This window comes from Caenorhabditis elegans, chromosome IV, assembly GCF_000002985.6.
Source record: "Caenorhabditis elegans chromosome IV".
NCBI lineage: Eukaryota > Metazoa > Nematoda > Chromadorea > Rhabditida > Rhabditidae > Caenorhabditis > Caenorhabditis elegans.
In genome coordinates, this window is record NC_003282.8 from 2711064 (window position 1) to 2737998 (window position 26935).

Here is a 26935-nt window from a genome sequence, read left to right on the forward strand (position 1 = left end):
CTGAACGGGAGAATAGAGCATGGGAAATATGAAAGAATACAAGGCCTTCATGAAGATTGAAAAAAAAATCGGAATGATAAAATAACAGTATTGCCCAAATATAAATGCTTTGAGGCTGTGCCTACTTTCATGGAGTAATGGAAAAATGTAATGCAAGCAACTCATTCTATTAAAGTTTAAACATATAGCTCTCAGACGTTGTGTATATGAATGAGAAAAAAAAGTTGAAGATTAAGAAATTAAAAACAGAGTAAGTACTTTTTTTTTTAAAACGGAGTAGTACAAATTTTAAAGTATTAAAAAGAAAGTACCTCGATTGAGCAACACCGGCTTCTTATATAGGGCAAAAAGGAGTTCTAGGGAACAATCCAGAATGCTGACAAATGAAGCTGAAAGTTCCAGACCGTTTACAGGGGAGCGCGCTTGCAACTATCGAAAAATTTCGCAACCACTGTGATAACGTTAACTGAAAAAAGGAGAAAGTTTTGAAGAAAACTTTTAGTCCTACGGCAAAATAATCAATAATCAGTTGCAAAGTGATATTTTCTGAGAAAGACTTTAGAGTAAACTATTTTTTTCGATAAAAAATCAGAAAACGGAGTATAATTATTGAAAATTAATATTTGTCAAAACCCATAAAATATTTGGTACTTGTGTATTACATAGCTTCTTTTGAAAAGTAATTTTTTAAGTTATAAAAAGTAAAAACGTGTAGCATAATTTTGTAATTTTAGGCTTAAGAAATAATCATTTCTAGGGCCCAATCGACGGACGCTGTGTGTGCGGCCAACACCGGACACCAATTATGACAAAATTATATAAGAGGAAATGAAGTTTCCACAGAGAATCTGAACCCTCCAGTATTTTGAAATATCTTAAATGTTTTCAAATTGAATAATTTACTAAAACCCAATCAACAAAGAAATCCGAAAAATAAACAAAAAAAAAAATCAGAAAAGTTTAAGTCCTTTCAGAGCATTTTTGACTTCTTCCTTCGGGTACGGTTTGAGTGCAATGCAAACCGGAAATCCATCCTCAATCCATACTTTGTGATCTACATTTCGGGCGGTGAGCTTGTCAGCCACTTTTTTGATTTCTTCCTCTGAATCCACCTGAAAATTGGGAGAGAAATTGGCTTAAAATGGCCTATAAGTCGCAGAAAGTAAATTGGTGGCCTAACTTTTTCTAGGCCATCAAGTGAAAAGCTAGTCCCTGGCGATTTTTTGTAAACTTCTAATGGACTTTGAGTGATTTTAAGCTGGGGGACTAACTTTTCACTTCACGGCCTAGAAAAAACGAAAGTTAGGCCACTGATTTAAGTTTTTTTTTTTTTTCTGTACGTTTTCTTACTATTTGCCAGAATTTACTGTTTTTTAACAAACAAATTGGTGGCCTAGCTATTAATTTATTAGGCCATCAAGTGAAAAGTACTCAAAAACCACTTTTTATGTCCGGGAGAGAACGTGGCCTAGAAATCCCAATGTTAGGCCATCGATTTTTTGTCGATTTTTTTGTCTAAAACCTAACCCCAAGTGTGACTTTGTGCATGCTGTCCAGATTGCTGGTGTAGGCTTCAGTGTTCGGATCGTTTCTGGAAAAAAAAATCAAAAATTTCTAGGGAAAAAAATCGGTGACCTAACTTTTCGATTTCTAGGCCATCAAGTGAAAAAACTAGGCCACCTAATTTTTCTGTTACTTTTCCGTTTTCGATAGAAAATTTGAATAGAAAATTGGCCTAAAAAAATTGGTGGCCTAGAAAACAAAAGTTAGGCCACCGGTTTTTCTCCTGATTTTTAAGCTATTTTAAGTCGTTTGTAATGGTGTTTCGGACCTAAAAATCCACATAGAAGCCGATGCGGCATGGGCGGCCTGCGTACAAACTGCTCCGAGTGGCCAGCCGAGCTTTGTCTGAAGATCTCGCCGAAGAATCACGTACATCACATAGGAAGTTGCGGCTACAGTAGCCATTATGCTGGAAATATCGATTTTTCAGTGAAATTTTAGGCTTCAGAAAGCCCAAAAAGCCTGAAAATACAAAAATCTGGAAAAATCAATAAATTATTCAGAACTGATACTGAAAATATGAAAAAAAAAATTGGAAAAAGGTATGAAAAATGTATTTATGCGAAGAAAAAATATGAAATTTTGGCAAAAAATGGGGGAAAATACAATAAAAATCATTAAAATCAAAGAAAAAATCGGCGGCCTAACTTTTGGTTTTCTAGGCCACCAAGTGAAAAACTAGTCCCTGTGGGTATAGAGGTATCTTTAAGTGATTCCGAACATTTTTCAGCTCGCGGACTAGCTTTTCACTTGGTGGCCTAGAAAATCAAAAGTTCGGCCATCTATTTTTTTTTCGATTTCAATGAGTTTTAGTTTAAAAAAAAAAGACGAAATTAGGACGAATACAAAACAATTCGGAAAAAATGCGAAAAAAACAAGAAAATCGGTCAGAAAAATTGATGACCTAACTTTGGATTTCTAGGCCACCAAGTGAAAAGTTAATCAGTTAGTCCTTTTAATTTTTAGGCCATTTTCCTATTCAAATTTTCTATCAAAAACGGAAAAATAACAACAAAAAATTAGATGGCCTAACTTTTCACATGATGGCCTAGAAAATCAAAAGTTCGGCTACCGATTTTTTTTCGGATTTGATGGATTTTCAGGCGATTTTAGGCCGATTTTCATGATTTTTAGGCCTCGAAAAAAAAATTAAAAATTTGTCAGAAATCGGTGGCCGAACTTTTGGATTTCTAGGCCACCAAGTGAAAAATTAGTCCCCCAATTTTGTTTTGACATTCTGCGTGATAGGTCAGGTCAGTTTTGTGTGGGGGACTAACTTTTCACATGATGGCCTAGAAAATCGAAAAGTTCGGCCACCGATTTTTTTTCGGATTTAATGGATTTTCAGGTGATTTTAGGCCGATTTTCATGATTTTTAGGCCAAATTTCCACAAAAAAAAATCTATTTGCAAATCTTGTCCAAAAAAGCGTCACAACACTTGACACACTGCTGGAGGACCTCGTCGAATTGTTTGCTACCGGACTCGTAATACGGATCCGGCACTTCCCGTTTCCCGGCCATCACATCCTGCACGCCGAGCATCAAAATCTCGGCTTTTCGCTCCGTTTTCGGCACTTTTCGTGCAATTTCCTGAAGATCCTCGATATTTTGATCGTCCATTCCGAAAATGTAGTCGAATTTTCGGAAATCATCGGGGGAAGTCTGGAAAAATGGAAAAAAATTCGGGAAATTTTAAGTAAAAATGAAGAAAAAATCGATGGCCGAACTTTTGGGAATTCTAGGCCATGAGGGGAAAAGTTAGTCCTCAAAGTTTTTATGGCTACTTTTTGACAATTTAGGCTTCTCGTATTACCTATAAATCGTGGAAAATACTAGTTTTTTACTCGGCGGCCTAGAAATCCAAAAGTTCGGCCATCAATTTTTTTTTAATTTTAATGATTTTTAGGGTGGTTTTTACGGTTTTAAACAGTTCTTCAGTTCAAAAATTCACAAATTTTGAGTTTTAAACCCTAATTTTGCATCAAAAATATGAAAAAATCGGTGGCCGAACTTTTGGGAATTCTAGGCCATGAGGGGAAAAGTTACTCCCTGTAATTTCACTGTTCGACAATTTAGGCTTCTCGTAATACCTGTAAATCGGGAAAATCAGCCGGGGACTAGTTTTTACTTGGTGGCCTAGAAATCCTAAAGTTCGGCCTCCAATTTTTTTTTAATTTATTGATTTTTAGAGTGGTCTTTATGGATTAAATCGGGTTTTCATCTCAAAAAATCACAAATTTTGAGTTTTAAACCCTAAATTTGCATCAAAAAAATGAAAAAATTGGTGGCCGAACTTTTGGGAATTCTAGGCCATGAGGTGGAAAGTTAGTCCCCGAAGTTTATGGCTACTTTTTGACAAATTAAGCTTCTGGTAATACCTGTAAATCGGGAAAATCAGCCGGGGACTAGTTTTTACTTGGTGGCCTAGAAATCCTAAAGTTCGGCCACCGATTTTTAAAATTAATTTTAATGCTTTCTAGGGTGAATTTTACGGTTTTAAACAGTTTTTCAGTTCAAATATTCACAAATTTTGAGTTTTAAACCGTAATTTTGCAACTAAAAACAAATGTAAAATCGGTGGCCGAACTTTTGGGAATTCTAGGCCATGAGGTGGAAAGTTAGTCCCCGAAGTTTTTATGGCTACTTTTTGACAAATTAAGCTTTTGGTAATACCTGTAAATCGGGAAAATCAGCCGGGGACTAGTTTTTATTTGGTGGCCTAGAAATCCTAAAGTTCGGCCACCGATTTTTTAAATTAATTTTAATGCTTTCTAGGGTGAATTTTACGGTTTTAAACAGTTTTTCAGTTCAAAAATTCACAAATTTAGAGTTTTAAACCCTAAATTTGCAACAAAAATATGAAAAATTGGTAGCCGAACTTTTGGGAATTCTAGGCCATCAGGTGAAAAGTTAGTACACGATGTTTTTTTAAACTATATTAGGGGTACATTGAGTGTTTTCCATCACGGGGACGAACTTTTAACTTGGTGGCCTAGAAATTCAAAAGTTCGGCCACCGATTTTATTTTTCGTTTTTAATTATTTTTAGGAAATTTTCAGTCATTCTCCGTCGGGGGACTAGCTTTCCACTTGATGGCCTAGAAAATCAAAAGTTAGGCCACCAATTTTTTTTCGCTTTTCATGATTTTTAGGCCATTTTAGGCCGATTTTTCTCATTTTTTCGCCAAAATTCCGCTTCCTAACCACTCTGGCTCGATGCTGATAATCCTTAATTCCATATTTTTTCAGTGCGCCCATCGCCCGGCTATCGGGTCCTTTTCCCGTGTGATATCCGATGATTGCACTGCTATCCACGTGCCATTCCTCACGTTTTCCACGTTTTTTCAGGCAATCAATGAAAACGGCCTCGGCGATCGGGGAACGGCAGATATTGCCTGAAAATCGGTGTTGTGACGCTTTTTTGGACAAGATTTACAAATAAATATTGATTTTTTGTGGAAATTTGGCCTAAAAATCATGAAAATCGGCCTAAAATCACCTGAAAATCCATTAAATCCGAAAAAAAATCGGTGGCCGAACTTTTGGATTTCTAGGCCATCAAGTGAAAAGTTAGTCCAGCCCATCTGAAAATAGCTAGTCACAATTCAAAATGGCAAGAAGACGCTTGTGGACTAACATCTCAGTTGGTGGCCTAGAAATTCAAAAGTTCGGCCATCGACTTTTAAAATTTTATTTTCTTCCAATTTTTCACAAAAATGTGCTGAATTACTAATTATTCGATGGGAAACCCGAAAAAAAATCGGTGGCCTAAATTTTTTAAAAAGTCGGCCACCAATTTTTTTCGCGCAAATTTGACCGTTTTTTCGTCAATTTTCCAAATAAAAAATTGCTGGCCTAGAAACCCAAACCTCGGCCACCTATTTTTCACCTAAAAACCGTACCTAAACACACCATCAGGACGCTTTTCTGCTCTCCGACGCTCATTTTCTGGGAAAAAATCAGATTTTTTTTCTGAAAAAAACGTGAAAAATCAATAAAAATATCACAAAAAGGTCGTAAAATCCTTCAAAAAATCAATAAAAATTGGCAAAAAAATCGATAAAAATCTACAAAATTCATATGATTTTAAACACAAAAAAACGGAGAAAAATCTACTTTTTCGAAAAAAAAAATTTCAGGGGCTCTAATTATAGATTTTCAGTCGAATTGTGGCTTCTCTCCTGGTTGCCATCCTTGAATTTTGGTACGAGTTGTCGAGTATGGAACGTACTTTTTGTCGCTGAAAAATTGGGAATTTAGGGGTTTTCTAGGCCATGTGAGTGGAAAACTAGTCCCCGGGATGTTTTTTGTGAAAAATTGACTTTAAAAAACAAGAAAAATGGCCGAAAACCGTTAGAAAAAGATGGTGGCCTAGAAAACCAAAAAGTTCGGCCACCAATTTCTTGAGTCCCCGAGCTGTTTTTTGCGGAAAAATTGACCAAAAAAATGTGAAACTCGAGCTAAAACAGCTGGAAACCGTTAAAAATTGAAAAAAAAAATTGGTGGCCTAGAAAACTCAAAAAGTTCGGCCACCAATTTCTTGAGTCCCCGAGCTGTTTTTTGCGGAAAAATTGACCAAAAAAATATGAAACTCGAGCTAAAACAGCTGGAAATCGTTTAAAAATTGAAAAAAATTGTTGACCTAGAAAACCAAAAAGTTCGGCCACCAACTTTTTTTTCGAAACTTGACGACTTCTAGGCCATGTGAGTGAAAAACTAGTCCCCGGGATGTTTTTTGTGAAAAATTGATTTTAAAAAACAAGAAAAATGGCCGAAAACCGTTAGAAAAAGATGGCGGCCTAGAAAACCAAAAAGTTCGGTCACCATTTTTTTGTTTGAAAATTTTACGATTTCTAGGCCATGTGAGTGGAAAATTAGTCCCCGGGATGTTTTTTGTGAAAAATTGACTTTAAAAAACAAGAAAAATGGCCGAAAACCGTTAGAAAAATTGGTGGCCTAGGAAACCAAAAAGCTCGACCACCAACTTTTTTTTTAAAATTTTACGATTTCTAGGCCATCCAGGTGGAAAACTAGTCTCCGGGATATTTTTTGTTCAAGAATCTGCGAAAATTGACCAAAAATAGGCGAAAAACGTCCGAAAAAATGATGGCCTAGAAAATGAAAAGTTCGGCCACCAACTTTTTTTTTTTCAAAATTTGACGACTTTCAGGCCATCCAGGTGGAAAACTAGTCCCCGTGATGTCTTTTCTTAAAAATTTACGGCAATTAAGAAAAAAAAATTGGTGGCCTAGAAATCCAAAAAGTTCGGCCACCAACTTTGTTTTTCTCAATTTTCATGATTTTTAGGCCATTTTTCACCGTTTTTCTTGATTTTTTCATTGAAATTCGTCTAAAAATCCAATTTTCCGTCGAAAACCTACGCGTAGATACTGGTGTTCTCCTTATGTTCGAGTACCCAATCCTGAGTTGGTGGTGGCTTCACCGATGGAGCATCATCGGTGATGTGGTGGAGCCAAGAGTGCCTGGAAAATTAAAGAAAATGATGAAAAAATGAACAATTTTGCGCATTTTTACACGAAAATTAGGCTTGAAAATCGGTGACCGAACTTTCGGATTTCTAGGCCACCAGGTGAAAAGTTAGTCCACCATGTTTTCCGGACATTTTGAGTGATTTGGGCCAAATTTGAGTGGTGGAACTAACTTTTCACCTGGTGGCCTAGAAACCCAAAAGTTCGGCCACCGATTTTTTTTTCGATTTTCATGATTTTTATGTCATCTATTTTTATTTGTATTTGTCTAGGCCATTCTAGGCCATTTTCTAGGCCATTTCTAGGCCATTTTAGGCCGATCTAGGCCATTTTTCGTGTAAAAAACAGCAAAATTGTTCATTTTTCGTCGTCATTTTTTTGCGTACCATTCCGGTGGCACTTGAGTCGCATCATAGTCGAGCCAAACTTTGTCGGGAAACTCGACCCAACGGTTGCGTGGCACGAAATACGCGTTATTCTCGTAGTAACGATTGCCGAAATTGTCCGAACCGACGAGTGTTCCGACGCGGGTCGCGTCCATTCTGAAAATTTGAGAAGATTTTTATGTAAATTGAGCGAAAATGGTGTAAAATTGGCCTAAAAATCATCATTAAAAAACAAAAGAAATCGGTGGCCGAACTTTTCGATTTTCTAGGCCACCATGTGAAAAGTTAGTCCCCATCGATTTTCGCTCGTTTTCAGGTGATTTTAAGCGATTATAAGCCCGCGCGGACTAACTTTTCACTCGCTGGTCTAGAAAATCGAAAAGTTCGGCCACCGATTTTTTTTTCGGTTTTTTATGTTTCTCCGGTCATTTTTCCGACGCGAGTCATTCGAAAAATTCAATTTTTCAACCGAAATTTTGATGAAATTAAGCGAAAATAGTGTAAAATTGGCATAAAACTCATTAAAAAAAAAACGGTGGCCGAACTTTTCGATTTTCTAGGCCATCAGGTGAACAGTTAGTCCCCCACACAAAATTGACCTGACGTATCGCGCAGGATGTCCAAATGAAATTGGGGGACTAATTTATCACTTGGTGGCCTAGAAATCCAAAAAAGTTCAGCCTCCGATTTCTGACAGATTTCATGACAAATTTCGTACATTTTTTGAATTTTTTAATACTGAAAAATTCAAAAAAAAAATTCGTGGCCGAACTTTTCGATTTTCTAGGCCACCAGCTGAAAAGTTAGTCCCCGCTGATTTTCGCTCGTTTTCAGGTGATTTCAAGCGATTATCAACCCGCGGACTAACTTTTCACATGACGGCCTAGAAAATCGAAAAGTTAGGCCATCAATTTTTTGATGTATTTTTAAAAAATAAAATTCGATTGTTGTAAATCGAAAAAAAAAATTAAAAATTTGTCAGAAATCGGTGGCCGAACTTTTGGATTTCTAGGCCACCAAGTGAAAAATTAGTCCCCCAATTTTGTTTTGACATTCTGCGTGATAGGTCAGGTCAGTTTTGTGTGGGGGACTAACTTTTCACCTGATGGCCTAGAAAATCGAAAAGTTCGGCCACCGATTTTTTTTTCGATTTTTATGATTTTCAGGTAATTTTCGACCGTTTTTCTTCTAATTTAGTGCATTTTCAGCCATTTTTCCACCTGAAAACTTACAAATAACGCTTCTTAAGCACCGCTTTGACACCTCCAATCTCCTTGACCATTTGGCCAAACTTTTGGATTTTATCGATTCCCAGCCACGCTTTCAGGGACATCTGTAATGTAAATTTGGTTGGAAAAATGGGAAATTTTAACGGAATGTGGGGAGGAAAAACCAAGCATTTTGTGAATTTTTTCAAAAAAAAATTTTTTATAAATTTTTTGGCGAAAAACTCCATATTTCCTGTGAAATATGATATTTTTCGAGTTTTTCACTGAAAAATCTTGAATTTTTTGAAAAAAATCAGGGAAAAATCGATTTTTCAGTGGAAAATTGGAACAAAAAAAGTGAATTTTTACATTTTTTGAAAACTTTAAATTTTTCACCAAAAAATCGCAGAAGAAGGATTTTTCTCTCTGAAAAATTGGGAAAAAATCTGAAAAATTCAAAATTTGACTTTAAAATTGAATTTTTAATGGAAAATTTGTAAAAAATGTGCATTTTTCACTAAAAATTGAAAAATTCTGAAAATCTGGAAAAAATAAAAAAAATATTTCAGAGCTTGAAAAACTCGCAAATTCCAAAACAAAAAATCAATAAAAATCGCCGCAATTTTTCACAGAAAACGGTGTACTTTTTTTATGCATTAAAGTGTGATAGAAGAAAGAAAAAAAACGATATTGGGAAATGGGGGGAAAAAATCAAATAATTTAGCGTAAAATACAGGTATTTTCAGGGAATTTGAGAGGTTTTGGGGGGTAAAAACGAGTAGAAATTCGAAATTTTTTCAGATGAAATTTTCAATTTTCAATTTTCCCGCCAAAAAAGCAGCGTCAGGAATCTCCTCAGTTGGTGGTGGGCAAGATTTTCACGGCGACGACCGAATTGAGCACATTTGCATCCTTCAGAGTCTGTGATTCGTCTTCAAATGGTTTTGGAGGGTAGGCAGCCATCATTTGGAATGGAGCGTAGATCATATCTGGGCGGGCGCTGGAAAATCAAAATTTTTAAATTAAAAAAATTTGAGTTTTTTGAAAGAAAAAACTAGAAAAATGTAATTTTTTAATTTGAAAAATGTAATTTTTTAATTTGAAAAATGTAATTTTTCTATCACTGTGTATATCAGAAAAATATTATTAAAAAATAATTATTCATTGGAAAATTTCGAATTTTTCAGGCTAAAAATGTGATTTTTAGATGATTTTTTTATTTTTTTAATTCGAAATTTTCTAAAAATCTACTTTTTCTAGTGAAAAATGAGAGTTTTTAATAGCTTTTTCCGGCTGAAAACTCACGTGCAAATGAATGTACGAACTGCTTCAAGTGTGTGAGAATGATTAAAAATACCGACGAGACGCTGATTGTTTGGCAGACGGATTTGGATCTGAAAATTTTGTTAAAATTAATCAAAATATCAGGAAAGAAGCCACAATTCGACTGAAAATCTATAATTAGAGCCTGAAATTTTTTTTTTTCGAAAAAGTAGATTTTTCTCCGTTTTTTTTGTGTTTAAAATCATATGAATTTTGTAGATTTTTATCGATTTTTTTTTGCCAATTTTTATTGATTTTTTGAAGGATTTTACGACCTTTTTGTGATATTTTTATTGATTTTTCACGTTTTTTTCAGGAAAAAAATCTGATTTTTTCCCAGAAAATGAGCGTCGGAGAGCAGAAAAGCGTCCTGATGGTGTGTTTAGGTACGGTTTTTAGGTGAAAAATAGGTGGCCGAGGTTTGGGTTTCTAGGCCAGCAATTTTTTATTTGGAAAATTGACGAAAAAACGGTCAAATTTGCGCGAAAAAAATTGGTGGCCGACTTTTTAAAACAGTTAGGCCACCGATTTTTTTCGGGTTTCCCATCGAATAATTAGTAATTCAGCACATTTTTGTGAAAAATTGGAAGAAAATAAAATTTTAAAAGTCGATGGCCGAACTTTTGAATTTCTAGGCCACCAACTGAGATGTTAGTCCTCCACAAACGTCTTCTTGCCATTTTGAATTGTGTCTAGCTATTTTCAAATGGGCTGGACTAACTTTTCACTTGATGGTCTAGAAATCCGAAAGTTCGGCCACCGATTTTTTTTCCCAATTTAAGCGAATTTTTGAATATTTTATTATCAGAATCATTTAATTTTAGAGTGTTTTTGAAGCTTATTTTATCCGATTTGAAATTTTTCAGAAATAAACTGATTCTGGGATGTTTTTTCTAGTGTATAATTGATAACATATATTTAAAATTTAATTTTCAAAAGTTTGCAGTTGATTTTAGCCTAATTCTACTGAATTTTTTCTTTGATTTTTCTTTTTAAAACTGCCAATTTTAGCCGGTTTTCCTCCAAATTTCACAAATTTTCGCTCCAAAACCGTACAAACTCCGTACATTTTCCACTGAAAAATCGATTTTTCCGATTTTTTCCGAGCAATTCAAGATTTTTCAGTGAAAAACTCGAAAAATATCATATTTCACAGGAAATATGGAGTTTTTCGCCAAAAAATGGCGAAAAAAATGTTTTTTGGTCAAATTTTTTTCCCCCACATTCCGTTAAAATTTCATATTTTTTACTGAAAAAAAATCCCATTTTTCCAACCAAATTTACATTACAGATGTCCCTGAAAGCGTGGCTGGGAATCGATAAAATCCAAAAGTTTGGCCAAATGGTCAAGGAGATTGGAGGTGTCAAAGCGGTGCTTAAGAAGCGTTATTTGTAAGTTTTCAGGTGGAAAAATGGCTGAAAATGCGAAGATAAACTATCAATAATGACCGGAAAAACATAAAAATTAAATGAAAAATCGGTGGCCGAACTTTTGGATTTCTAGGCCACCAAGTGAAAAATTAGTCCCCCAATTTTGTTTTGACATTCTGCGTGATAGGTCAGGTCAGTTTTGTGGGGGGGTCTAACTTTTCACCTGATGGCCTAGAAAATCGAAAAGTTCGGCCACCGATTTTTTTTTTCGATTTTTATGATTTTCAGGTAATTTTCGACCGTTTTTCTTCTAATTTATTGCATTTTCAGGTCAGTTTTGTGGGGGGACTGAATTACTAATTGCAGTTGATTTTAGCCTATTTCTACTGAATTTTTTCGTCCATTTTTCTTTTAGAACTGCCAATTTTAGCCGCAGTTTTCCTCCAAATTTCCAAAAATTTTCGCTGCTCCAAAACCGTAGTACAAACTCCGTACATTAGTCGTTGGCTCATTCATATTGGTGCTCAGCTCCTTCTTAGCATCTTCCAGCTGTTTTGCCTCATTTTCAGCAGTATGATCCGGGTTATGATCAGTTGTTGCAGATGATGTCCCAGCAGTGGTGGCAGACGACGATGATTGTCCCAAAACTGTTGGGACAACATTTCCCAAACGGACTCCACTACCGCCGAATGGCTTCATCTTCGGAGCAACGTACTCCTCGTGGTGGCGGTTCACTTTGAAATCGATTTCTTTTCCCGGATATTGTTGAACAAGTGATGGAGGGATTTCACTGAAAAAAAACAAAAAAAAAATAGAAAAATTAGTGAAAAATGGATTTTTTGGCACTTTTTTCGGTAAAAATTGGAGAATTTTCAATTTTTTTTTCGTGAAAATTCATCACAATTGAGTTTTTTTTCAACGAAATTTGATTTTAAAATCGGTTAATTTGTAGAAAAATCGATTTTTTTGCTAAAAACTGAGGAAAATATTGGAAAAATTTGAGTTTTTTGAAAAAATGGAAAAAAAGTTCCATTTTTTTTGGGATTTTTCTCGAAGAAATTGGAGAATTTTGAGCCAATTTCAACATTTTTTCGTGAAAATTCATCAAAATTGAGTTTTTCCAACGAAATTTGATTTTAAAATCTGCAAATTTGTAGGAAAATCGATTTTTTTGCTAAAAACTGAGGAAAATATTGGAAAATTTTGAATTTTTTTTAGTGGATAAAAATGCCTTTTCTGGAATTTTTCCGACAGAAATTGGAGAATTTTCATCATTTTTATGTGAAAATTCATAAAAATTGAGTTTTTCCAACGAAAATTGTCATTTAAATCAGCTAATTCGTAGAAAAATCGATTTTTTTGCTAAAAAACTGATTAAAATATAGGTTTCCTCGGTTTCTTAACAATTTACAACTGAAACAATGCGTTTTTTGCGATAAAATGCTAAATTTTCAGGCAAAAAACCGAGATTTTCTCAATTTTTATGTGAAAATTGATTAAAATTGGCATTTTTGCACAAATGTTGATATTAAAATCGCCGCCAAAAATCGTTGCAAAATCAAAATTTTTTTGGCGTTTGCTGAAAATAAAATTAAAACTATATGAAAAACTCAAATTTTGGACTAAATTCTACATGAAAACAGCTTAAAAGTCCCAATTTTAAGTAGAATTTTGCATTTTCAACGATAAAATCATGATTTTCCTGCCAAAAAACCGATTTTTATGTGTAAAAATTGATATTAAAACGGCTAAATCGCTAGAAAATCAATTTTTGGCTGAAAATTGGCATTTCACAAAAATTATTTTTGGGGAATTTTCAAATTTGCAGGGAGAAATATCGGAGATTTTTGGAGAAAAATTGGAAATTTCATGGTTTTCTGTAAAAAATTTTTTAATGTGAAAAAAAATGAATTTTTTGGCACTTTTCTTGAAGAAGTTCGAACATTTTTAAGCCATTTTCAACATTTTCTATGCTAAAAGTTATAAAAATTGAGTTTTTTTCAACGAAAATTGCTGTTAAAAGCGACTAATTTGTAGAAAAATCGATTTTTTGGCAAAATTTTGAATTTTTTGAAAAAAAAAGATAAAAATTCCATTTTCAGGAATTCTTCCGACAGAAATTGGAGAATTTTCATCATTTTTATGTGAAAATTCATAAAAGTTTTTTTAAACGAAATTTGATTTTAAAATCAGCAAATTCGAAGAAAAGTCGATTTTTCTGCTAAAAACTGAGGAGAATAGTGGAAAAAATCGAAATGTGAACAATTTTCAAGAGAAAATCGCTGAAAATCAGCTTAAAACAGTGAAAAACATCAATTTTAAGCTAATAATGCCCAAAAATAACTTAAAAAATGCAATTTTCAGCTGAAATATTGCATTTTTAGCATCAAATTTTTAAATTTTCGGCCAAAAAATCGAGATTTTCTCATTTTTTAAGTGAAAATTAGTTTAAAATGAAGATTTTTCACATATTTTATTTGTTAAAATCAATAAAAATCGTGGGAAAATCGATTTTTTTTTTGGCGAAAACTGGACAATTTCCAGGTAAAGTTTGCTGAAAATAGGATTACTATGAAAAAACTTTGAAAAACTCAAATTTTGGACTAAATTCTACATGAAAACAGCTTAAAAGTCCCAATTTTAAGTAGAATTTTGCATTTTCAACGATAAAATCATGATTTTCCTGCCAAAAAACTGATTTTTATGTGTTAAGAAAAAATCTTGTATTTTGTATTTTCAGTGAAAATTGGATCGAAAATCTTGATTTTCTCGTCAAAAAAATCCAATTTTCTCTCGATTTTCTTCAAGAAATCCTCCATTTTCCGTCATTCCGTACCCTTTTCCGACGCTTTCCAAGAATTCAATAGTTCTGGGGTCCTGGCGAGACATTAACGGGCCGTCTTCGATCGATAAGCCGTCGGACCACAGGTGAAGCGTTAGGCTCTGCAAAAAAATATCGATTTTAAAGCAAATTCGCCGCGCAAAAAATGAGCAGAAATCAATGATTTTCAGCTATTTCAGCAGCCCACCGCGGCTTACAATAGTTTCTCTCCCTGACGGGCGTCCTCTTGGAGCTTCTCCTCCCTCTGGCTGAACCACTTCGGCGGCCTGAAGGATTCTCCGAATGTGGGCTTCACTATCCGGGCCTCGAGCAGCAGCTCCACGTGGTCCTTGAACTGCTTGTCCGCTGAAAAATCCAAGTTTTAAAAAATTTTAATTAAAAAATCTAGGAATTGCGGCTACCTTCCAGCGTAAAATTCCTGTGGGGCTCCTCTCTCGGCGGCATCGGCTCCTGAATCGTCGCTGTCCGGCCCCCCATCGTCGTTGTTTCCAATGTCACGAAACGTGCGAATACTGCAAGTAATTTATCGATTTTTGAGGTTGAAAATCGCGGGCGACACTCACTTTCTGCTCATTTTTTCCGGGGTTTTGTGGTGGAAAATTGAAGGTTTTCACTGTAAAAATATTAAATTTGAGAAAAAATGAGTGAAAAACAAAAAAAGAACGACGAAAAACCGATGGAAATAGGAAACAAAATAATAATGATAAAACGCGCCGAGAAACGCGCCAGCGCGTGCGGGAAGTGCGTCAGCAGCCGCTGTTGACGCAATTCTTGTCGGGGGCACGTTTCCAGCAGCGTCCAAATTCTGCGAATTGATAATAAATCAACAGTTTCTTTGGGGAAAAACTTAAAAAACAATTGTGAACTGAAATTTTACCTGAAATCGAGGAAAAATTCTAATTTTTCTGAGAAATCACGTCTAAAAGTGGATTTTGATAATATATTTGAAATGTCTTTATTTTTAATATTCAAAATTTTACTCAAAAGCATCAAGAAACCATCAGATTGAAAAAAAATCCCACTGACTATGAGAAAAAAAAATTTAAAGTCGGTCCATTGGCGCACTTCTCGTGCATCGCGTGGAAAATTGAGAAATTACCGAAAACGTTCAATTTACTGTTTTTCTTCATATTTTTTATAACATAAGCTTTGGTGGAAGATTACTTTTCAAATATACATCAATTTCCACTAGAAAAATGATGATAAATATACGAAATATGAGAAAAACTCAATTTTTAGATGTTTTTTTCTTTTTATATCATCGCTTTTATTTTTGAACAAAAATCAAAAATCTTTTTTTTCCTTCACCTTACCCTCAAGTAGCTTTACAATTGATACGTAATTAAAAAGTTTGAAATCGATTTCAAACCCATGAAAACTGAAGGAAATTACTTTTCAACGGCAAAATTTTCCCACGCTCACGAGAAACGCGCAAGCCCCCTGTTGTTGGGTCATTTCCACGTGAGGAGGCTGTGAGTCGTTGTTTTGAACGACAAGTTTTAAAAATCTGCAAATGGACTAATCAAAATTATTCTTGCATGCAGGTATTATACGGTAGCTTCATTCCTTTACACACATCATGATCAACCCAAGTTTCCGCAAATGTTCCGAAACTTTAGAGCCATCCTACTCCAAGTCAAGTAGGCTACGTGACACAGGATACCGATTTATTCCTGTAGTTTCAAACCATCATTTGGTTTTTGAACTTAATTTGACAATTTCAAATTGCTCGGGAAACCACGGGATCCTTCACTGCAACTTTTTCCTTACGAGGGACGAGGAAAAGTGGTTTCTAGGCCATGGCCGAGGGGCCGACAAGTTTCAGCGGCCATTTATCTTGCTTTGTTTTCCGCCTGTTTTCTTTCGTTTTTCACAGCTTTTTCCCGTTTTTTCTTATTAAAACTGATAAATAAATACTTTTTGCAGATGCTAAAACAATTTCCAAGTAAAAAATTATTGTTGTGTATTGAGCGAGTGACAAGGAGAGAAGAAGTTTATTACAAGAGAGTGTAAGAAGTAATGAATTATAAAGAGAGGTCGCTTACGCGATAAGTTCATGATGACCGAAAGGTCACGTCTGTATAAAGTTCCAACCTCCGCCTGCCTCTCGCCACAACCCGCTTCTTATGCTAACTAGTGATTTGATATTTATCAAATTTATAGAAATGAGAAAATTATATAATAAATTTGTAAATTCACGTAAAAATGCAAACAATGAGCAGGAAGGCTGGCGGGCAGGTCCCTGAAAACGCGCTTGCCTACCATGGAAGTTGTTTCCTATTGTGACCTACATCTTTCCCGCTTGCTCTGTTGTCCTCTATCCCTCTATAAAAATCAGGTGATTGTGAATTAGAGTTTTCTACTACTTGTCTACTACAATCTTCATAAAACAAAACGGAATAGATGTTAAACATATTTATTCAAATCGGAAGAAATTTAGAATGTAAAATTGTTAGATACAATTGAATGGTATTTAGGGGGAATGAGTCTCGGCTCAAAATTCATAACTATTTTGTTGCATAACGATTGATTTGACAACGTGAGAACGTATATAATCAACCACGATGTAATAATCTTTTATTTTACTGTAATTTCAAAATTCTCGAATCACCAAATGTTCCAAGAAACTTCCCCCAGGAGACATCTCACAAAAACACGAAGCATTATTGTTTTCGAATCTCTAACTGTAATCTTACATTTTATTCCGAGTTGATAGTGAGTAAATTTTACCCATCAAACTCAGATAAAAACCTGCAAAGAAGTAAAATCAGTAGAGTTTTTTTGATTATCATAAAAGATAAAATCTGTGCTGCCAGCTGAACGAAATTGCCGAATAGTATACATTTTCGCAATTTCCAATCTATCAATATACAGGGTGCGCCAAAAGTATGGTAACACGTGAAGCGCTCTTTTACATGAGCTTTTCGCGCGACTGCCACTTCATACATACAATTTTCTATAGAATACTGATAGCTGAATAAATTTCCTTCAATTTGACCTAAAATTTGTAATGTTTCCCAATAAGGTGTAACCTTTATCACCTCGGCAATTTGACGAACCCTTTCGGCAAAACAAAAAAAAAGTTTTGGCACGCGGCACTTCCCACACAAACGCACATCCCACGCACGCCAATAATTTTCAGATCTATGATTTTTATGTTAAATTCAAAGTTAAAGAAGTGAAGAAGCGTTTTTAATTGTTTTTGTAGTATTTGAAAATTTTCTGTATCGACACTGGCGCCTAGAAAAAACCTTTGAATATTTCATGAATTCAACTTTGCGAAAATTACTCAGTTTTTTTTGTCTTCACAAGGTGTAACGACCCACAAAATCATCCGAGCTTAATCTTCTATTAAAATTCTTGAAAGTCAGATCAAAACGTTCCCCGAAAAATACTAAAATGAGTTTTCCTGCATACTGCTGCCGCCGCTCACATCTATCTTTCTGGCGACTGTGTCATTCAAGGCTTCTATGTCATTCAAACTACTGCCACAGTCATACCATGACAGAACTTTTTTGGATTTTTGTTTTCAAAGAATCTCTAGACCAAGAGCATTCTTTGAACTATAAAAACTTGTAAGATACTTGATGGGTTCCTCGAAAAAAAAAAAGTAAAAATCCCGCAGAATGCCGACTTGCGTGCCATCAAGAACGTGATCTCAAAAGTTCGGAAAGCCTGCAGCGATGCGGTTAGGGAAATTTTAAAAATTTTAAACGTTAATCTGGTCAGTATTTCATGGAGATCAAAATTTATACAAATTGATGTAATAACTCTCGCCACACGTGAAGTTACAGAGCTGCAAACGTGTTACCATACTTATGGCGCAGAAGAAAAATCAATCAACAATAACTTTATTTAGGATACACCTGCAAATATCCAAAACGATTTACGATCATAGTTTTTTCCCAAAAAAGTCTTTTCGAAAAATCCCTCAATCAAGGCGCCGGGTCTTTTTGAATACTCATTTAAGTACCAGTTCACCGGTCCGAAAAAGATAGTAGTGTTGCGCCGAATGATCAACACAAGTCCACATTCATCGCCGAACCGTTCGCAAAGCTTTTCCGCATAATCTCCTGGAGATTCTTCGAAGGATGCTCGATGCAACACCTCCACAGTCGTAGTAAGTACAGTGTACCGCATTTTCTATATTAGTCGCCACTACCATACTTTTATAATGTGTTTAACTGAAGACAATTAATGTTAATGTTAATGCAATATGAACTAATACGGAAAATACGGTATTTATTTAAAGAAAACACCATTAATTAATTTAAATCAATATTCAGCATTCATGACCTTCGTGAGTACGTGCGTGGTCTTCGCGAAACGTTCGGCGCCGAATGTGGCTTTGTGGGGATTATTCGAAAACATAGAAACATTCGCAAACGTTGGGTAAACTGTGACCCAGACGATTATCCCAGAGGACCCGGTGACTGTATTGAGAGATGTTTCAAGGGCAATGGTTCTGACTTTTTTTTTGGTAGTGGCGACTTTTTTCAGTACTGGTACGGTCAAAAGTTTGAGATAATTGCTGGTGTTCGATGAATATTTGTAGTTTTTATTCAAAACCGTTCCATTGTAATAAAAACTACGACATTTTATCTTTTTGCGATTTCTTTTTTTTTAAATAAATATTTTATCTAATACCTTCAAGGAAAACTAATGTATCTTTTACATGTTTTTTGTGAATAAATCTTTTCTTTCTTTTAAAATCTTTTAAAAAAATCAGAATTTATAGTTTAGTTCTTTAGTTCGGAACTCACTTACTATGCCAAAAATCGTGTTCCCTAAATGAGTCACTTGGTACTATTGACATATTTGAGTATTTTCAACACATAATTTTCTTTGACATTTTTGCCCTTTCCGAATTTTTATGAGGAAGACGCTAGCATTCCTGATAAAGAAAATGTCAGTATTCCTCATACTTAGTTCCACAAGAAAAATGGCATGCGTGTAATGTGTAGCACTAGAGTATAAAACAAGAACAGAGAAAAGAAAGATAAGACATCATTGCTTTTCTATTTGGAGACAGTTATATATTTCAAGATGGCTGGTAAGATTCTATTTTTAAAATAATATGAAATTGAATCGAATTCTCAATTTTCCAGCTGTAAACTACACGACGGGATTTATTTCGGTGGTCACTGGCTGCCTAGGAGTACATGGGGCTTATGCGTCCGCCGCAGTGGTTCCGCATTTAACTGCGATTTGTGCATGCGGTGCTATAGTTAGTGCATATGTTACGATGGCTGCATACAAAGATGACAAATCAACGGAGCTGATACTCAGCGAGCTCAAAACGCTCGACAAGAAGATTGGGGAACTGTCACATAAGATGGACGCGTTGTTCGGTGATCTTAAGTCATTTATAACAACGTCTCACTTTTACATGGTATGTTCGGAATAGATATTGGTTCAAAGTGTGGTTACGAAGCCTTCTGCGCAGGAAAAAAGTTAATCACGACCCTTTTTAACCTTCACCCTTTACCCTTACTCAAAATTTTGCAGAATGAGGTCGCTACAATCAAAACGTTGATGAAATACATGCAGGATACGATGAACAATCCTTGTAAATACACAAAAGAGCTATTTCGTGGCGCTGTGACGGATAATAAACCTTTGTGGATTGCAGAGGTAGGACTTATTAAGGAATCACAAGATTTCAATGTTAGACAGCTTCAAATTTCCAGCAAATGATTATAAAACTCGACCAGGAGGAAACGAATCCTCTCAAAATGGCAATGAACTGTGATCCTCTTCGACCAACGGAAACTTTTGAAAAATGGAGAAAAATAATCGACGGAGTGCTTGCCCAATGTGTAGGTACTCACTACATCCCTCACTAAATAAAGTGTATCATATTCAGCTGATTTTGGAGACGTACCAGAATGGAATGTTTTGCGATAAGAACATGATTGGACCGAGTCGTTTAAAGAAGCAAACCGAAGAATTACAACTGAAAATGAATAGATGGGCTGAAGAATACCGTCAAGATCACTCGTACTGGGACGATGGAGTCTTAAGTTTAATCCATAATGTGCAAGACAATAATGAGGGAAGTGAAAATATACGAAATATTTTGACTAAAGAATTGGGCAAGATCATGACAAAGTGAGTATTTTTGTAAATTGACAAGGGACATAAAAGGGTAATTGTGTATTATAACTTTACTTTTTTCAAATTAAATTATGACCGGGGTAGCAATTATTTTATCTGTTAAGTTATTTAAAACGTGAATAGTATTTCCATTATTAGGCTTACAAAGGAAGTATTCCAATTTAACCCCGGTCAATTTAGGCACTTTGAACTGGAAAGAAGTCGCTCTGAAAAATTTTCAATGCATTTTTCACGATTTTCGCAGCCCGTAAAATTCCTCCAAATGTTGATTTTTGCAGATTTCTGATGATTTCTAGGCTTTTGAGGGCCAACCAATTTTTTTCTGGAATTTTTTTAATTTGTGAAAAAATATAAAAGATTTTGGTCCCGAAAGACCAAAAAAGCCAAAAAATCTGCGTTTTCCGAAAATTTATTCAAAAAAAGACAGCCCTGCTGTGAACGTCAGTAATTTTTCTCACATCCACTTACAAATGTAACCATTTTTTGCACACCATATCGCAAACAGTCAGATTTCAAATTGATTTTCCAAAATATTTCAGCCACAAATTTTACGTGATCGTCTACGATTTCTGTGACGGTTCATCTGAGGAGTACCAATTCACTTCATACAGCTATTTCAAACGCAATTTTAAATCTTCTTTCAATCGAAACGGGTGCAATGCTTTTGTTTTACGAAGCCTCAGAACCCAAGATTGCAAAAGGCACGAGGAGAACCTTCAAAGAAAGCTGCAAGCTGCCCTTCCAATGGAATACGAGTTTGTATTTTGCGGCTTAATGGCATAACATTTGATCCAAACATTTTTTCAGCTACAGATTCAAATTGATTGATTATGCGGAAAAGCTTTGCAAACGGTTCGGCGATGAATGTGGACTTGTGTTGATCATTCGGCGCAACACTACTATCTTTTTCGGACCGGTGAACTGGTACTTAAATGAGTATTCAAAAAGACCCGGCGCCTTGATTGAGGGATTTTTCGAAAAGACTTTTTTGGGAAAAAACTATGATCGTAAATCGTTTTGGATATTTGCAGGTGTATCCTAAATAAAGTTATTGTTGATTGATTTTTCTTCTGCGCCATAAGTATGGTAACACGTTTGCAGCTCTGTAACTTCACGTGTGGCGAGAGTTATTACATCAATTTGTATAAATTTTGATCTCCATGAAATACTGACCAGATTAACGTTTAAAATTTTTAAAATTTCCCTAACCGCATCGCTGCAGGCTTTCCGAACTTTTGAGATCACGTTCTTGATGGCACGCAAGTCGGCATTCTGCGGGATTTTTACTTTTTTTTTTTCGAGGAACCCATCAAGTATCTTACAAGTTTTTATAGTTCAAAGAATGCTCTTGGTCTAGAGATTCTTTGAAAACAAAAATCCAAAAAAGTTCTGTCATGGTATGACTGTGGCAGTAGTTTGAATGACATAGAAGCCTTGAATGACACAGTCGCCAGAAAGATAGATGTGAGCGGCGGCAGCAGTATGCAGGAAAACTCATTTTAGTATTTTTCGGGGAACGTTTTGATCTGACTTTCAAGAATTTTAATAGAAGATTAAGCTCGGATGATTTTGTGGGTCGTTACACCTTGTGAAGACAAAAAAAACTGAGTAATTTTCGCAAAGTTGAATTCATGAAATATTCAAAGGTTTTTTCTAGGCGCCAGTGTCGATACAGAAAATTTTCAAATACTACAAAAACAATTAAAAACGCTTCTTCACTTCTTTAACTTTGAATTTAACATAAAAATCATAGATCTGAAAATTATTGGCGTGCGTGGGATGTGCGTTTGTGTGGGAAGTGCCGCGTGCCAAAACTTTTTTTTTGTTTTGCCGAAAGGGTTCGTCAAATTGCCGAGGTGATAAAGGTTACACCTTATTGGGAAACATTACAAATTTTAGGTCAAATTGAAGGAAATTTATTCAGCTATCAGTATTCTATAGAAAATTGTATGTATGAAGTGGCAGTCGCGCGAAAAGCTCATGTAAAAGAGCGCTTCACGTGTTACCATACTTTTGGCGCACCCTGTATATTGATAGATTGGAAATTGCGAAAATGTATACTATTCGGCAATTTCGTTCAGCTGGCAGCACAGATTTTATCTTTTATGATAATCAAAAAAACTCTACTGATTTTACTTCTTTGCAGGTTTTTATCTGAGTTTGATGGGTAAAATTTACTCACTATCAACTCGGAATAAAATGTAAGATTACAGTTAGAGATTCGAAAACAATAATGCTTCGTGTTTTTGTGAGATGTCTCCTGGGGGAAGTTTCTTGGAACATTTGGTGATTCGAGAATTTTGAAATTACAGTAAAATAAAAGATTATTACATCGTGGTTGATTATATACGTTCTCACGTTGTCAAATCAATCGTTATGCAACAAAATAGTTATGAATTTTGAGCCGAGACTCATTCCCCCTAAATACCATTCAATTGTATCTAACAATTTTACATTCTAAATTTCTTCCGATTTGAATAAATATGTTTAACATCTATTCCGTTTTGTTTTATGAAGATTGTAGTAGACAAGTAGTAGAAAACTCTAATTCACAATCACCTGATTTTTATAGAGGGATAGAGGACAACAGAGCAAGCGGGAAAGATGTAGGTCACAATAGGAAACAACTTCCATGGTAGGCAAGCGCGTTTTCAGGGACCTGCCCGCCAGCCTTCCTGCTCATTGTTTGCATTTTTACGTGAATTTACAAATTTATTATATAATTTTCTCATTTCTATAAATTTGATAAATATCAAATCACAAATTAAAAAAAGAATCACGTATGCTTTACTAGTTAGCATAAGAAGCGGGTTGTGGCGAGAGGCAGGCGGAGGTTGTCTTAAGGTCAGGCAGGCAGGTGTTTTAACGCCTACATGGAAGCTCCAGGTCACAAAAAAATATATAGTATGTAACACCTATTGTTCTATTAACTGCTCGGGCTTCTCGATTTTCGCCATTTTTCTCGAAATTTTAAAAAATGTCATATTTTTCATGAAAACGTGTAGCTAAGCTCTGTGAGCTCATAAGCAGCTAGATTAAGCATATTCAGTCGAAGAGATAAGTCCCCGGAAGGCATTAGTTTTCATGAAAATTTCCAGAAAACTATTCGATTTCTGCTTTTTCTTTATCAACCATTTTCGCATGGTTGCCGAATTGCTGATAGTGAGTGCCGAGCTTTTCATAATCTTGAATCTTTTTTGTATTATAAATATTTAGAATATATCAAAAAATTGTGTTATTCTCAGTAAAAAAAATCTCGTCTTCTGATTTGTGCTGCTCGCAATCTCTTGCTCTCTCTCTCTCTCTCTCTCTCATTCTAGACACCTGTTTTTTTTCTGCCATTTTGATCAAATTTCCCCTATGTGTGATGACGTTGTCTGCGTATGATCTTACAAAATGGAAAAAATTGAATAGAAAATAGAAAAAAAATGTCCAGAAAAAGCGAAGAGAGCAAAAGTGTAAGTGGATTATGATTTTCTGACTTGCTAACCCACTGATTTCTGAGTAATAATTCAGGGAAATTGCAGATAAATTGTAGAATAAACTCAATTTTTGTTCCTAGAAAGGTAGGCTTCTAAAAACCGCTATAACTTCCTAGGAAGTATATATAACAAAAAGTCGTCAACTAATAAATTGTAGAGCTTGTTCCGTTCTATATTTTATTAGTTGACAAATTGTTTGCAGCTGTTTCCCTTCTAAAGTTAAATGTGCAGGCATTGTGAGAGCGCACCAAGTTTATCTCCATGGCATAATCTTAAAAATTTGTAACTCCGAGTTTAGAGTTGCAAAGTGCATAGCCGCTTGCCCGCCCTCGGAAACATGGTTATCTTCAAACGTTCACAGCTCTGCTCAAAAAAAAACGATAGTCAAATTTTGTCAACTAATACATTGTAGAGCTTAACAAGCTCTATAATCTGTCACTGAACAATTTTTTACTAACTTGTTTTCCTACACAGGATCAAGTTCAAAGAGATGCATTGGGCGCGCTGAAACCTTCCGAGGTTTGAAACATACGAACTATATAATTTTTCAAGTTCTACAGTTCATTGATTCACATATTTGATTTCTTATTACCTGCAAAGTTACAAGATGTTAAACTAAAACTTTCACGGGTCTTCAAAAGCATCTACCTCCTCAACTGTTAAAATTACCAAATTTTTTTCAACTAACTTGTTGTAGCAAATCTAATGCCCTTTACACTGCAAGCATACAATTTTTTTTTTCAAACTTTAACTGTTTAGGAGTTCTAATGTTGTCAGGGTGTGCACACATTTTAAGCTGTATAACTCCGAGGAGAGACACGCTATCAATTAACTGTCAATTAACAAATAATAGCGAACGTTTAGCTTTACTACATAACAATAATTAATTTAATTTATTTTTAGTGATGCTAGAGCTATGGTGGTTTGAAGACAGGCGGCCATGACGGAGCTCCGGAATAAACGGTCATATATTACCTAGCTTTTGTATAAGGAAATTTGTTCATTCGTTTATTATGTATGTTCAAATTTGTCATGTTTGATATTCTAGCTGTACAAATAATTTCAAACGTTAGCTTTATTAGTATATTTACACAGTATATTTTTATGTTGAAACTTCACCACATATGGCCCAATCAGTTTTTTTTCTGTCACGGGATACGATACCGTGTGTCTACTAACATTGTTATCATCTTCTCATTATATCTCACTTGACACATGCACATTTCCGCTTGGCAACACGCTTTTCGGCTCGGTTTTTCTCGAATTTCTGCGTTTCCCTCTCGTCGCGGTTGTGCGTGTGCGTGTGTGTGTGTGTTGTGCGAATTCAATTTTTCGTATGTAGATTAGTCATAGTTGGATTTTTGATTTTTTGGTTTTATATGGAAGATTCTTGGAAATCCAAAAATTGTAATAGTAATTAAATTTTTTTTATTTTTTAAATTTATCATGATTAAGCCGCCAGCTTGACTCCAGCATCACCATATTAACTTTGGCCTATTGACTAACGCTATTGGAGCTCACTCTATCGGTCCTGGCGCCGAAACACCGTAAAAATCGCTGATTTTTAACTTTTGGTTTCCAAGCTAAAAATAATTGAATTCTTGATTTTCCCGAGCTTAACATGTTGTAAGTTCCGTCTCTCTACGTGAATTTCGGCACTTCTCAATGTTTCGCAGGTGCAAATTTAGAAAATTAACAGCGTGTTTGATGTATGAAAACAGAAAACGCCTTGAATTTTTGGGTTTTGATTGGAAAATTTTGAATTTTCGTTTTAAGGGTTTATTCTGTGTCTGAATTTAAGTTTTCGTTTCCCCTAGCTTGAAGCCCTTTTTGAGCAAAATAATATATATATTATAATATCGTTTAAAAAAGAAAATTGAAGAAAAGGAAATAAAAAATCGATAATTATAAGGTTCAAAAAATCAATAATCCTCCTTCACACTTTGCCGGATTTGCCGTTTGCCGAGGTCGGCAAATTTCAAAATTTGCCACACACACATCAAAAATTTTACAATACAATTTTGACCAAAACTATTGATTTTTTCCCAAAAATTCAATAAAATGGCACAAATATGAGAGTTTTTTTGATGCTTAAGCAGACACACTACACAGAACTTTTTCAGAAACCAGATTTTTGTTCAGAACTCAGTAGTTTTGGTGCTCCAAAAAACTTCAAAAATCATGAAATTTTTTTCGGAGTCTCTTAAGCACGCCAAATTTGCCGAATTTGCCGGCAAATTTTGAAACAAGAGATTTGCCGAATTCGCCGAGCTCGATAAATTCGATAAAAAAGAGATTTGCCGAATTTGCCAAGCTTGATAAATTCGATAAAAAAGAGATTTACCGAATTTGCCGTGCTTGGCAAATTTTGGAAAAAGAGATTTGCCGAATTTGCCGAGCTCGGTAAATTTGCCGAATTTGCCAAGCTCGATAAATTCGATAAAAAAGAGATTTGCCGGTTTTGCCGTGCTTGGCAAATTTTGGAAAAAGAGATTTGCCGAATTTGCTGAGCTTGGTAAATTTGCCGAATTGCCGAAAGAGCTGGGCAAATTTTGAGATTTGCCACACACCCCTGTTTGCTTCCCACCTGAAAGACCGGGGATTCAAGTTCAAATACCGAAAAGCTTTATTTTTTATTTCGATTTTCCAATATTCCAAAATGCTTTTCGATCGTCATCTACTTCCCGCTTTCTATAAAATATCCCTGAATGAGTGCTGAGTCAAAATCTTCAAAAGCTTATAGTTCATCCGACTCCGTCGTCAAACTAGACTTTTTCGGCGTTTCCGCCCTCTTTTTTAATGAACAACATGATTATTTGATCTTTCTCACATCTCAAATACACCTGCTTGCAACTCCCAGAAACTGAGACCTAATATTAGTTTTCGTATACTTTCGGGCTTCTCTTTTATTAAAAATTTTCGCAAGCAAAGAAAAAAAGAGATTAGAGAAATATTAGTACCTTTTTAAAACTTTCATCGGCTCTATCAGTTGTGGAGCTTCACATAGATGTGTCTTCTGCTAGAACTTTATCAAAATAGAAAAGAATTCCAAAGACTATGAGTAAGGTTGTATTTAATCATAGTGATTAGCAACATTGTTTTAAAAGTTAGCATTTAGATCATAATAATATATTTCTGTAGGTTATAGTCTAAA

General features: G+C 35.1%; 5 protein-coding genes and 2 non-coding genes across 11 annotated transcripts; 1 reads left to right on the plus strand and 6 right to left on the minus strand.

Annotated features, from left to right (window-relative positions):
* Positions 1 to 886: 886 nt before the first annotated feature.
* Positions 887 to 1972, minus strand: Y94H6A.12 (peptidyl-tRNA hydrolase; the record flags this gene model as incomplete). Of its 2 annotated transcripts, NM_001129359.3 has the most annotated exons (3): positions 887 to 1112; positions 1528 to 1591; positions 1832 to 1972. In NM_001129359.3, 3 exons carry the CDS (start codon positions 1966 to 1968, stop codon positions 951 to 953), a joined length of 363 nt encoding a protein of 120 aa, NP_001122831.1. The 2 variants fall into 2 exon arrangements, with proteins under 2 accessions (NP_001122831.1, NP_001368226.1); NM_001380104.1 differs by lacking the exon at positions 1832 to 1972 and having other exon boundaries at positions 951 to 1112; positions 1528 to 1548.
* Positions 1973 to 2110: 138 nt separating this feature from the next.
* Y94H6A.7 (Low molecular weight phosphotyrosine protein phosphatase) lies at positions 2111 to 5511 on the minus strand. Its single transcript, NM_067845.6, has 3 exons — positions 5466 to 5511; positions 4768 to 4958; positions 2111 to 3226 (listed from the first exon to the last, which is right to left on the minus strand). Exons 1-3 carry the CDS (start codon positions 5506 to 5508, stop codon positions 2966 to 2968), a joined length of 495 nt encoding a protein of 164 aa, NP_500246.5. The 5' UTR covers positions 5509 to 5511; the 3' UTR covers positions 2111 to 2965.
* Positions 2830 to 2890, minus strand: Y94H6A.15. Its single transcript, NR_101893.1, has one exon. It is a non-coding gene; the product is annotated as an Unclassified non-coding RNA Y94H6A.15 (non-coding RNA).
* Positions 5512 to 5623: 112 nt separating the features above from the next.
* ndua-12 (putative NADH dehydrogenase [ubiquinone] 1 alpha subcomplex subunit 12) lies at positions 5624 to 8771 on the minus strand (the record flags this gene model as incomplete). The annotated part of the gene is made up of 4 exons (NM_067846.7): positions 5624 to 5803; positions 6945 to 7046; positions 7439 to 7594; positions 8671 to 8771. 4 exons carry the CDS (start codon positions 8769 to 8771, stop codon positions 5722 to 5724), a joined length of 441 nt encoding a protein of 146 aa, NP_500247.2. The 3' UTR covers positions 5624 to 5721.
* A 478-nt stretch (positions 8772 to 9249) lies between these two features.
* On the minus strand, positions 9250 to 14756 carry ubxn-2 (the record flags this gene model as incomplete). Of its 4 annotated transcripts, NM_001028419.5 has the most annotated exons (7): positions 9250 to 9646; positions 9952 to 10040; positions 11836 to 12130; positions 14177 to 14283; positions 14380 to 14527; positions 14584 to 14694; positions 14746 to 14756. In NM_001028419.5, 7 exons carry the CDS (start codon positions 14754 to 14756, stop codon positions 9502 to 9504), a joined length of 906 nt encoding a protein of 301 aa, NP_001023590.1. The 4 variants fall into 4 exon arrangements, with proteins under 4 accessions (NP_001023590.1, NP_001368066.1, NP_001368223.1 ...); NM_001372754.2 differs by lacking the exons at positions 9250 to 9646; positions 9952 to 10040 and having other exon boundaries at positions 11767 to 12130; NM_001380105.1 differs by lacking the exons at positions 14380 to 14527; positions 14584 to 14694; positions 14746 to 14756 and having other exon boundaries at positions 9502 to 9646; positions 14177 to 14229.
* A 4472-nt stretch (positions 14757 to 19228) lies between these two features.
* Positions 19229 to 21359, plus strand: Y94H6A.2 (DUF4781 domain-containing protein; the record flags this gene model as incomplete). The annotated part of the gene is made up of 7 exons (NM_067848.5): positions 19229 to 19235; positions 19291 to 19574; positions 19691 to 19816; positions 19873 to 20001; positions 20049 to 20293; positions 20839 to 21054; positions 21107 to 21359. 7 exons carry the CDS (start codon positions 19229 to 19231, stop codon positions 21339 to 21341), a joined length of 1242 nt encoding a protein of 413 aa, NP_500249.2. The 3' UTR covers positions 21342 to 21359.
* A 2547-nt stretch (positions 21360 to 23906) lies between these two features.
* Positions 23907 to 23975, minus strand: Y94H6A.14. Its single transcript, NR_052998.1, has one exon. It is a non-coding gene; the product is annotated as an Unclassified non-coding RNA Y94H6A.14 (non-coding RNA).
* Positions 23976 to 26935: the final 2960 nt, after the last annotated feature.